Source organism: Poecile atricapillus, chromosome 12 (assembly GCF_030490865.1).
Source record: "Poecile atricapillus isolate bPoeAtr1 chromosome 12, bPoeAtr1.hap1, whole genome shotgun sequence".
Lineage (NCBI taxonomy): Eukaryota > Metazoa > Chordata > Aves > Passeriformes > Paridae > Poecile > Poecile atricapillus.
This window is the reverse complement of record NC_081260.1, coordinates 14,853,735-14,865,054: the sequence shown is the minus strand read 5'-3', so window position 1 is coordinate 14,865,054 and position 11,320 is coordinate 14,853,735. Positions and strand designations below refer to the sequence as shown.

Here is an 11,320-nt window from a genome sequence, read left to right as displayed (position 1 = left end):
ACAGCAGGTGGGACACCTTGTGCCAGCCAGGGACAGCACAGACCCCCAGTTCTCCCATTCCCACCATCCCAGTGGCTGAGGACAGGGTGGAACTTCTCCCAGCATCCACAGCAAGGAAAGGCACAGAGAGGTGGGCACGGTCCCACAGAAACCCCCTCCCCACCCCGGCACTGCCAGCCACCAGCAAGCACCATTCCCATTCCCTCCTGCTTCTCCCTGGATTTGGGAATGCTTCAGGAGAGCTATTAAACCTTCTTAAAGGGGCTGCTGGGCAAGCTGGGAAACACCCAGGTGGCCCCAAAGGAGACAATTCCCATCCAGCTGAGTGTGATGTGGGGGAAGGGGGGTGCTCAATGCAGACAGCCCAGGGCTTGGTTTCCAAGTGTTGGGAATGTGTGATGGCACCCCAAATTCCATGTTTAACTTCGGGCAGGGATCAGAGAGGATGTGGGAATCTCCCTTCAGGAGAAGGGGAGGTGGCTCAGAGCCCAGCACCCACCACACTCCTGTCACTGGGTTTACAAATCACACAGGTACCAGCGAGACCTAAACCACAATAATATTATTAATATTAATATTATTAATAATAATTAGAGTTCTGACCGATGGCTGCAGGTCTAGGCTACACTTGGGTGATGCTGTCAGGTGGCCTCTCCTCAGCTGGCCCCTTTCCTCTGGGATGGAAGATTCCCACCCTGTTGCTCCCGAGTCCCGCACATCCCGGAGCCTTCCGCCCTTTCCTCAGGAGGCAGAAAGCCCAGGCAGTGAGGAGGGAAAGGCTCATCAGGGCCACGAGCAGAGCCAGGGAGGCAGCGCCCTTGGGCTGGGGACAGATCCAGCGGGGAGTGCCGGTGATCCTGGCAGAGATGTTCCAGCCGTGCTCCTGGAAGACACAGCGGGCTTGGGGCAGGTCCGGCACGGCCACGCCGGCCGCACGCAGCGTGTCCAGCCAGCCCAGAGAGCAGCAGCTCCAGGGGTTCCCAGCCACCAACACTGCCCTCAGGCTGTGGGACCAGCTCCCAGCTGTTCCCAAGCTCTGCAGGTGGTTATTCCGAATGTCCAGGCTCTCCAGCGGGGAGCAGGAGAGTCCCGTGGGCAGCAGGCTCAGGTGGTTGCCTGACAGGTCCAGCACTCGGAGAGTGCCCAGGCAGGGCAGCGCTGCTTGGCCCTCGTCCATCTGGTTGTCTCTCAGAGAGAGCTCCTGCAGGGACAGCTCCAACCCCCCCAGCGCTCCCGTGGCCATGGACAAGTCCCTGTTTCCAGACAGGTCCAGGGAGAGCAGCGGGGTCTGGTTGAAGGCGTGGGGCTGCAGCCTGGAGATGTTGTTCTTGGACAGGCTCAGGTGCTTCAGGTGAGGTACGTTGTAGAAGGGGGTGCAGGTGTCTCCGGCGGCTGGCGTGTGAGAATCCCCTCTCAAATCCCTTCCCTGGTCACTCCCTTGGCTCTCACAAGGCTGGAGGCTGTTGGAGCTCAGATCCATGGATTCCAGGTGAGGCAGGGAATCGAAGAACCAGCGTGGCAGCACACGGAGGGCGTTGCTTTGGAGGTCCAGCCAGCGCACGGACAGCTCCGTGCCATTGGAGGCAGACTCCCTGGCCACGTCCTGGAGACAGTTCCTTGCCAGGCTGAGGTTGTGCAGGGAGCCCAGGCTGTGGAAGAAGGAAAATGGGAACAGCTCCAGGCGGTTATTGCTGAGATCCAGGTCAGCCACGTGTGTCAGAGTGGCCATGGGACGCACGGTCCTGTTGAACCTCTGCATCTCCTTGTAGAGCAGGACAAATTCCCTGGGATGGGGTGAGCCTGGGAGCAGGGAAGCAATGAGGTTGTTGGAAAGGTTTAAGTGTGTGAGATCATGGGCTCTGGGGAGCTCTGGAAAAGAGAGGAGTCTGTTATGGCTCAAGTCAAGCACTCGGAGCAGGTAGGGCTCCGCTCCCTCCTCCTCAGAGGAGAAGAGCTCCAGGGCGTTGTGGCTGAGGTTTAAAACTCGCAGCTGCGTGAGGCTGAAGCCAGAGACACAGTGGAGGGAATTCAAAGCCAAGTTCAGCACCTCCAGCTCTTCCAGAGGCTCAAAAGTTCCCTCCTGGATCTCCATGATGTAGTTGTTGCTGAGGTCAAGCTGGCGCAGCCGCGGTGAGTTCCGGAAGGTCCCTGCCAGCAGCTTGGTCATCGTGTTCCCAGAGAGATCCAGCACCTGCAGGCTGGTGAGGTTGCTGATGTACCAGCTGGCCATGTGGCTCTCCAGGTTATTCACAGACAGGTCCAGGACCTCTATATTCCCGAGCAGATGGAAAGCTTCCCCGTTAGCCAAGTAATTCCGGTCCAGGCGGTTCGATCCCAGGAGGAGCGAGCGCAGCCGAGGCAGCTGAGCCAGGGCGGTGGCTGATACAGCTTCCAGCTGGTTGAAGCACACATCCAGGTACTCCAGCTGCCCAAATCCTGGCATGTTGCTGCCTGACAGGGTTTGGATGAAGTTGTTGGAGAGTTCAAGGTACTTAATTCCTTGGCCAAGCTCCTTGGGAAATTTCTGCAGGCCAACTCCTTTGCAAGACGCTTTCGTGGGGCTCTGTGGAGAGACAGGAGAGGTGTGAATGGGAGGGAGGAGGCTACAACCACAGCTCCAGGCAAGCCAGCTGCTGTCCAAGATGGGCATGAGAAGTGGGAATGAGCACTGCTCCCCCTTCCCAAGCCCAGCTGGTCCAGAGCATCCCTGTTTAGGCAGAGGAAGGGGCACTGTGCAGGCTCCAGCTCTCCCCTCGCTCATGTTTCCTCTGGAGTTGGGAACCTGGATGGGGAGCAGCTGATTTCTTTCTGGGGTGACAGAAACCCGCTGTTCCCCATCCAAGCCTCACTGGAATCCCTGCACTCCCTCCTCTGAGCATCTCAGGCATGGCAGGGATGTGGGAGCAGCTGGATGCCAGGGACCACCTCACAGGAGACCAGCTCCAAGGCAGGAGAACAGAGGAAAAGCTGGGAAAGTTAAAGAGACGGAGGCTGGAGGGAGGTGAGAGCCACAGGGAGGAGATCCAGATCCAGAGGGATGCTGGCAGCCCCAGCCACGCTGCTGGAGCCATCCCAGCCCAGGTGCTCCTTGGAAAACAGCCTTACCTGCTGGCACAGTGGGGAGCTGGGCCTCGTCTCCGGGCTAGCCCGGGCTCTGAGGATGGACGGGAGCAGCCAGAGCAGGAAACATCCCCGAGCAGCCCAGAGCATGTTGGGCTGCGGGCGCTGCCAGCCCCGTCCCGCTCCTGCGGCGTCGCTGGCAGGCTGGGCAGGAGCCAGGCTCTGTATAAATAGGCTTCAGGATGGGATGGGGGAAGGAGATAAGGCATGTGGGTGTTCGTAGCTACGGAAGTGGGAAAAGAAAGACATCAGCTCGCAGAGGGGGAAAAACGGCACAAAGCCACAGGGAAGGGAAAGAGAAAGGGCAGGATGGGGAGGAGGGAGCTCAGGTGACCGGCTGGACCCGCTGTGACATCAAATGCCAGGAGGCAGAGGTGGCTCGTAGGAAAGCTGAGAGGCTTTGGGGGAGTTTCCCTGTGCCAGGGACAGGATGTGCCAGCTCCCGGGACACCAGGGGCAGCTGGTGATGGCTCTGCAGCCATCCTGAGCCAGGGACAGCTCCTGGCTGTGGGATCACCCGACCGCCACACCCCGGCAGTGACATTCCCTCCCCAGCCCGACCCGACCCGGAGCTGTGCCCCACCCACAGGGATCTTATTTTGTGGTGGCATCTCCGTGTCCCTGTGCCACCTAGTGCTGACACACTCCTTGGGGACACTCCCCTCATGCTTCACGGGGCACGGGCACTCTCTAAAATGCACAATTTTTTTGTTTTGTTTTGTTTTTATTTTTGGCTCAGTGCGGCCAATTCCATGTGAAGGAGCAACTCAGGCTGCTGAGGGGTTGTCCAAGGATGTGAAGCTTCAGCCACGGAGCTCATGCTCTAATCCTGGAGGTGCCTGGCAGGAAAAAGAAATAATATATAGACATAAAATACATAAATAAATAAATAAATAAATAAACATATTCTAAATAAATAAATAAAAATGATAATGATAATAGTAATAATGGAAAAATGAATAATAATGATAATGATGATGATGATGATGATGATGATAATAATAATAACAATAATAACAATAATAACAATAATAACAATAATAATAATAATAATAATAATAATAATAATAATAATAATAATAATAATAATAATAATAATAATAAAAATATATATATACAGTTACACATCGGAGTTACCCTTCACCCTCTGATAGCTGCCGTGGTGGGGGCCACTTTGTCACCTCAGGATGTGACTCAGCCTTGAGCTGGCCGGGTGTCCCCAGCATCCAGGGCAGGCAGGACAGCGGTGACACGCCAGGGACAGCGTTCTGGGCTGATGCCCCGCCGTGCCGGGGCTGGGCGGGGCTGGAGGCAGCTGTGAGCACACAGCACATCTGTGCAGATGTCAGCTCCTCCTGCCAGGGAAACACCGACCTCTGGATGACCCCCCCCAGCCCTCCCAAAAGCGGAACCGGCCCCGGGCGCTCCAGCCTGGGCACGTCCAGCTCTGCCACGCCCGGGGAAGCCCGGCTTGTCCCCCTGCACCCCAACTGCTGGGCTTGGGTCTGCACGGTGACACAGCCCCTGGCAGCAGCTGAAAAGTCCCTGATTTGGATCTGGGACTTCTACAGAGAATCCCTGGGTTGGGAACTCCCTTCACAGGAGCTCCGGGTGTGGATCAGACCCGGCAAACACCGAGAGGTTCTTCCTGGATCGTGATAAAGGCAGAGTGAACCACACGGCCTGAACAGGGAGAGATCTGCTCTGAAATCAGATATCCTGAGCTATCCTGAGCTTCCTGAGCCCTCCACGATGGCTCCAGGGCTCCAGCAGGGTCTGTTGGAGGAATTCCCCGTTCCCCCAAGGATTTTGTGGGAGAAGTCTCCAAGGGGTGTGAGGAAGGAGCAGCGGGACTGGAATGTGGAGGAAGCGGGGACAGAAGCACCTGCCCAGGTCACATCCACACTGTGGGTGCTGGGCTCCAGCCTGGGTGTTGGGAGCAGAAGGATTCCTGGTTATCCAGGTCCATTGGATCTGCTCTTCCTTCCATGCATTCCCAGGGCATTCCTCAGCAGCTCTGATCCCAATAGGGACGGTGCCTCTCCCAGCCCTGAAGGACAGAGCTGCCCCCTCACAAAGCACAGTGTGGCTGTACAGACCTTCCCTGGGAGCTCCTGGAGTGCCTGGGGAGGGACATCCCACCGGGAACAGGAGAAAGCTCCATTTGCCAAGGTCACCTGCAGCCAGCTCCAATTCCACGTCTCCAACTCATACTTTGGTTGTTGTGAGCACCAGAAAAACGTTCACATGTTCATTGCATGAAGGAATTGCTCCCTCCTGCTCTCCTCCTGCATCCCAAGGAATTGTTCTCTCCTCCAACACTCCGAGCACACACCAGAGGGGACAGCAATGCTCCGGCCTTTTACAGAGCAAAGGGATTCTCCCTCTGCCTCCCCCTGCCCGCAGCCATGGAGCACATCCCAGATCCTGCCAGCGGGGGACAAGGAATGCCAGCTCCATCCCCGGCTCTCCCAACCCCCCGTTATTTACGGCTGCCCCCAGCCTTGCTGCCCAGGCCTGTTCTAAAGCAGTCCTGTTAACGATTTGCTTCATGTTCTCACTGCACACAGTTGTCTCGCTTCATTCTTGTCACAGGAACATGTCCCTCTTAATCCGTTTGAAAGGAAAGAAAACCACAGAGCCCAGTGAAGAGCCCCCAAGGCTCCTGCCCGTCCCACATGTCGAGGCTGAAGGGAGGAGAAGCCACTAAAAAGCCGGAGCAGCCCATTTGTCACGCAGTTGTTTCCCGAAGTGCACGGCTCCTGTGAATAGCGAGGCTGCGGCCAACGCCGCTGCCCCGAGGAATTTTTGTCTCCCAATAACTGCAACACTTGGCAAGGGACATCACTCGCTGGGGATGGAGCCAGGAATGCTCCAGGCAGGGCGGGCCCTCGGTGGCCGCAGCACAGCTGGGACATGTCCCTCCCACACCCTGCAGGTGACCGTGAGCCACCTCTGCATGGAGCCAGCACCAAATCATGGAATCACAGGATTGGGCTGTGGGATCAAACAGTTCCACCTCCTGCCATGGGCAGGGACACCTTCCACTGTCCCAGGCTGCTCCAAGACCTGTCCAGCCTGGCCTTGGACACTTCCAGGGGATCCAGGGGCAGCCACAGCTTCTCTGGGCACCCTGTGCCAGGGCCTGCCCACCCTCACAGGGAAGAATTCCATCTCTATATCCCACCTAACCCTGTCATTTCCCCTTGTCCTGTCCCTCCATCCCTTGTCCCAACTGTCTCTCCAGCTCCCCTGGAGCCCCTTTAGGCACTGAGGTCCCCAAAAGCTCCCCTGCTCCAGGCTGAAAATGCCACTTCTGGATTTGTCCCGTTTCTACACAGGCTGCAACTTCACTCCCCTCTTGAAAGCACAAACAGGCTCTGGAAAGAAACACAGGGAAACAAAACCCCAACCAAGCTGAGCAAGTGTGAGCCAAGGGCTGAGACAACACAGCAATTTGTGCCTGTGCCTCAGCTCCAGAGCATCTTATGGCTTTAGGTCTCCCCAGCTGAGGGGAGGTAACGGGACAGAGTTGCTCAAGAAGCCAAAAGAAACAATAGTGTCCCAGCTCCTCTATTAGTCACCAGAAATCGAGTCATGACTAGACTCAGCAGGGCTCAGAGAAAAGAAAAAGTGGTGACTTCATGCTGGACCGGATTTTAAAATCCCATTTTTTTTCCTTTGCTAAAGTCTCCATCACCACTTATTTTAGGTAGGAGGGTGCCAAAAGGAAAGGGGCGGGGGGAAGAAGGCTAAAAACCGCATCTAAAATCAGGACAGTTGCTATTAAAACAGAAAAAAAAAATTCTGTTTGAATATTTTATTCTTAAACATAACAAACTTCCTCCGAGTGTTGTCACAAGTACTTGTGGCTGCTCTACGTGGCTCGGTGAAGCCTGTAGAAATGTGTTCTGGTTTGCAAAATATTAATTAAAAAGAACAAAACAAAATCCACCCCCCCCCCCGCAAAAAAAAAAAACCCAAACAAACAAAAAAAAACCAAATAACCAAAATACCCCCACAACCCAACTCAACTTGCTGTAACAGCAGCAGTACTTGAAGGCAGCCCCCGCTGGGGCAAGGTTACCTCTGGGGTAAGGGCAGGAGCTGAAAGGAGCAGAGGCCTGGACCTGGGAATCGGCGTTTTCTTTGGGATTTGGTGGTTTCTGGAATGTGGAGGCAGTTTCCTATCTGCTAAGCCTGCTCTAGTTATTCCTCTTCCTCTCGCACTTCCTGCTTTTGCTTCCAAGCTCTAGGTCGAGGCACTTTTCCTCCTCCTCCTCCTCCTCCTCCTGAGGATGAATGTAAACACCACTGAGCCTGTCTCACCCACCTCCCCTCGCCCCCCAGCCCTTCCAGCTCCCTCTGGGAAGGCAGGAAGCCAGAACCCCCTTCCTGGCTGTCGTTAGCGTGCACAAGCAGGAGCCTGGCTGGGATTTTGGGACGGGAGTCCGTGTCCTCCCGCTCCCGCCTGGGATGCTCTTGCCAGTGCAACATCCCAGCAGAGCCCCCAGCTCTCCCACCAAGCCTCGTGTGAAGGTCACAGAGCAGAGTATCAGTGCAGTAATACTTGAAATACTGAGACAAGGCACACCCAACAGCCTTTCCTCCTCACAACGCTCTCCCCACCAGCTTTTTGGTTTGATCCGAGTCTCCCCGCGAGTCACAGAGGACAATTGTGCTTCCTGCATTCACATATAGGAATAAATAGCTCTGGATCAGTTTCCTTTATGGCCGGATTACAGAACCCCTGAAATACTGATACGCTTTATGAACAGCAGCACTGTGCAGTTCCGTGGGTGTCCTTGGCCACGCCAAGTTCCTCTCTAGGATGCGGGTGCATCTCCCAGGCGGATGGCCCCAAAGAAAGTCGTGTGCTTGCTCATGTTGATGGAGATGTCAGCGTGGACCATCTTCACGGCAATCTTCTGCCTGGCCTTCAGCAGGCACACCCCGGCCGTGTAGCAGGTGTTGAAGTTGGTCTTGCCGGTCTCGATGCTCCGAGTGCACTGCAGAAAGGGCTTCTCGTCCACCACCACCTCGTAGCTGGCAAAATCGGTGAAGTTGATGTAGTAGACCTGGTGTGAAGCAGGGAGAAGGGAGGTGTCAGGGAGGGGGTTGGGGTGTAGGGAGCAAGGGCAGCGTCCTGGGGGTGTGGGCAGCCCCTCCTGGCCCCAACACCTGCGCTCGCAGGTGACTTGTGCGGGGCAGGGGGAGCTCCAAACCAACCAGGAACCTCCTTTATTCCGCTTCAGACTGACCCAAGCATGCAGAACGCCCTGAATCCATGTGCCTAAGGCTGAGCTACCATCCTGCTTATTCCAGGGAAGGGACAAGCCTGCACAGAGCCATGCAGGACCCCCTGTGTGCTACAGCAGCTTCTCACCCCACACACAGACACACACATTTGACTGAAGGCCTCTTGCACTTACCTGGCCAGTCCTGCTTCCTGGTGCCAGGAGCCTCCTTTAGTGGTGACATCAGAACTGCCCTAAGGTGCACTGGGAGCTGCCTCCTGGGTAACTGGACTCGGTGCTTGCACAGGCACGAGCTATTACAGTGAAAAGGCTCTCCCAACCTCCACAGCTTGGAAGGAAATCACCTCACAGTGTTTCTACTGATTGAACTCCCTGATTTCCAAGGCCCTGTGACTCTACTTGTCCTCCTTTAACCCTCTCCCACACTCTGATTCTGATTCTGGTGAGACTTCTGATTCTTAAAGAACTGCAAGAGGAAGACCTGTCCAAGGAGAAGTCAGTCTCAGGGAGCTGCTTCTTCCTGAGGAAGTTAATCCACCCCTTTTGGAGGCAGGAGCTGCCTGAACACTGAATCCCTTTTTAATTTCTTGATGGACTACAAGCTATGAGGCCTCAGTGGGCCAAGACTGTGGCCAGCAATCAGCATCAAGCCCTTGGGAAACAATTACACTTTGGCCCATGTGGAGTTCTATTTTCTGTCCCCATCTAAACTGGACACGTGTCACCAATTCCATGGAAGAGCACCCAACATCCGTGGGCCACTTCATCCCAGAGCGAGCTCTGGGATGGAGCTACACAGAACAGGGGGAGGAAAACGGAGTCACCTGGGCTGGAACCTGGCCAAACCACCCGGGCTGGGAGTCCTGCACTTCCAGAGTGACACAGCTCCAAAATATCCACAAGCGAGCAGCGTTCGGGTCTTTTAAAGCGCTGAGCTCAGCGTGCTGCCTGCAGGGAGGCTTGGGATGACCTGCATGGAAAACTGGAGGGATAACCCCGGGATTGGTGGCTGTGGGGTGTGATTTCAGTGACTAATCCCCTGGCGGGCGGTGTCCTGGCAGTGACAGGGGTGTGTGACACTCCTCCCCACACCCATCCTGAGCCGAACAGCTCCACACGAGCTGCTGGCATTTGGTTGTTGTCTGGAGCCCTCTCGTGGTTCATGCAAGGCTTCCACCGGAACACAAGAATAGGAGGAGTTAGCCTAGGACCGTACTCACTTCTACCTGACTATAGATGAAGTATGTGCCGTCCACCAGTACCTCCAGCTCCCCACTGCGGGCATGCAGCTTAAACACCTTGGGGTTCAGAGTGATGCGAGACCAGTCATTGAGGACTCCACCTGAAAGATCTCAGTATGAGAAAACGGCGGTCACTCAGTACCCGTCAGGAGGAAAAGCGCAGGAGCAACACAAACACAGTCACAGCACGACAGAGAGCAGGGAATTCCCAGGGGGAATCCCAGGATTACAGGATAGGGAGTGGCAGCAGGGACTCCTCTGTAGCTCTGAGCACACCGTGGCTTGTGGGGTAGCCTGTCCCCCCAACCCTCTGTGTTCTCAGCCTCAAAACCCAGCCTGCTGTGCGCTCTGCTCATCCCAGGGCTGGACACGGACCTGCCTCCTCCTGAGCCTGCAGCTGAGCTTGTTTGATCCCTGTTCCCTATTGTGTCCATGGGAATGGTCATCGTGGAACCATCATGGAATGGTTTGGGTGGGAAGGGACCTTAAAACTCATCCCATTCCAGCCCCTGCCATGGGCAAGGACACCTTCTCCTATCCCAGGTTGCTCCAAACCCTGTCCAAGCTGGCCTTGGCCACTTCCAGAGATGAGGCAGCCACAGCTTCTCTGGGCACCCTGTGCCAGGGCCTCGCCACCCTCACAGGGAAGAATTTCTTCCCAATCTCCCATCTAAATCTGCCCTTTTTCAGCTTAAAGCCATTCCTTCTTGTCTTGTCACTTGTCCAAAATCCCTCTCCAGCCCTCTTGGAGTCCCTTCAGGCACTGGAAGGGGCTCCCTGGAGCTTTCTCTTCTCCTGGCAAATGGAGGCCAGCTTTGGGTCACACGGTGGATTTTAATTCTGGTGTTCCTTGACTTCACCAGTCCTGACTTTGTACTTGGGATGATTTTAACAAAACCTTTGCCTTTACAATTCCTTAGGTTTTCAAAAGCCAGAATAACAACAAAGTAGGAAATTGCATCATAACACAGTAACCCCTAACTGGGGTCCCTCAACACAGTCAGGGATTTATGGATCCACCACCCAGCCCTTTGGCACTGGAATTACTGGGAAAACCTAGGGACAGACTTTGCTGTGAGCCCCAAACTGGGCCAATCTCTGTAGGTGCCTCAGTTTATCAAATTCCACTCTTTTCCTTCCAGTCTCCATCTGCCTCTCCTCTCCCTGCTCCCAGCTGGAGCTCGCCAGGCTGGCAGCTGGACAGCATTCCTGGCTCCCAGCTCTGGATTGTTCCTGAGCAGCAGGGAAGGACACTCACAGGGCATTCCCGCTCTTAGAGAGCAGCGTTCCCTCTGGAAACCCTCAGCATTCCCAGTAATGAAGGGATAATTGCTTTCTGAACGTAAGCAAACAGCATCTTTTCCCTCACATTGTTCCTGGGAACGGGCGGTTTCTTTCTAATTTTGGGGAGCTGCAAGCACAAATCCCTATCCATGAGAAATTCCAGCTGCCACTGCTCACAGGGAAAGCTGCCTTCCCACAGAAGCAGTGGCCAGCCCTCCTCATCCCTCTTGTGTGAGGCAGGAATTCGTGGACAGGGAATCCTGCAGCTCCTTCCTGCTGCCCCCACCCTCGGGAGCCGCATCCCATCCAGTGTGGGACTGGGGTAAGGATAAATGGGTGTGATCCCTGGGGAGCTGCACGTGGGGACTCAGGGAGGGGACAAGCCAGCTCCTCTCCAGCACAGCCAGAGCAGGGAGG

General features: G+C 55.4%; 2 protein-coding genes across 8 annotated transcripts in view; both read right to left on the bottom strand.

Annotated features, from left to right (window-relative positions):
* Nucleotides 1-565: 565 nt before the first annotated feature.
* On the bottom strand, nucleotides 566-6,756 carry LOC131583737 (transforming growth factor beta activator LRRC32-like). 2 transcript variants are annotated; one of them, XM_058848149.1, is made up of 3 exons: nucleotides 4,239-6,756; nucleotides 3,106-3,959; nucleotides 566-2,563 (listed from the first exon to the last, which is right to left on the bottom strand). In XM_058848149.1, the coding sequence occupies exons 2-3, from the start codon at nucleotides 3,208-3,210 to the stop codon at nucleotides 623-625; spliced, it is 2,046 nt and encodes a 681-aa protein (XP_058704132.1). In that variant the 5' UTR covers nucleotides 3,211-3,959; nucleotides 4,239-6,756; the 3' UTR covers nucleotides 566-622. The 2 variants fall into 2 exon arrangements, with proteins under 2 accessions (XP_058704132.1, XP_058704133.1); XM_058848150.1 differs by having other exon boundaries at nucleotides 5,220-6,756.
* A 171-nt stretch (nucleotides 6,757-6,927) lies between these two features.
* Nucleotides 6,928-11,320, bottom strand: part of EDA (ectodysplasin A) — a 61,598-nt gene continuing 57,205 nt past the window's right edge. The window contains exons 7-8 of one of the 6 annotated variants that reach the window (XM_058848157.1): nucleotides 9,599-9,729; nucleotides 6,928-8,198 (exon numbers count right to left, since the gene is read on the bottom strand). In XM_058848157.1, the coding sequence (XP_058704140.1) occupies nucleotides 7,947-8,198; nucleotides 9,599-9,729 (383 nt within the window). In that variant the 3' untranslated portion in view covers nucleotides 6,928-7,946. The remainder of the gene's footprint in view (nucleotides 8,199-9,598; nucleotides 9,730-11,320) is intronic. The other 5 variants (XM_058848158.1, XM_058848162.1, XM_058848159.1 and 2 more) reach the window with 5 other exon arrangements.

Excerpts from the sequence above, each read along its gene's own strand:
- LOC131583737 (XM_058848149.1), bottom strand. The coding sequence starts at position 3,210 with ATGCTCTGGGCTGCTCGGGGATGTTTCCTGCTCTGGCTGCTCCCGTCC. Across the intron at positions 2,564-3,105 it reads GCTCCCCACTGTGCCAGCAG|AGCCCCACGAAAGCGTCTTG; the intron begins GTAAGGCTGTTT and ends GTCTCTCCACAG.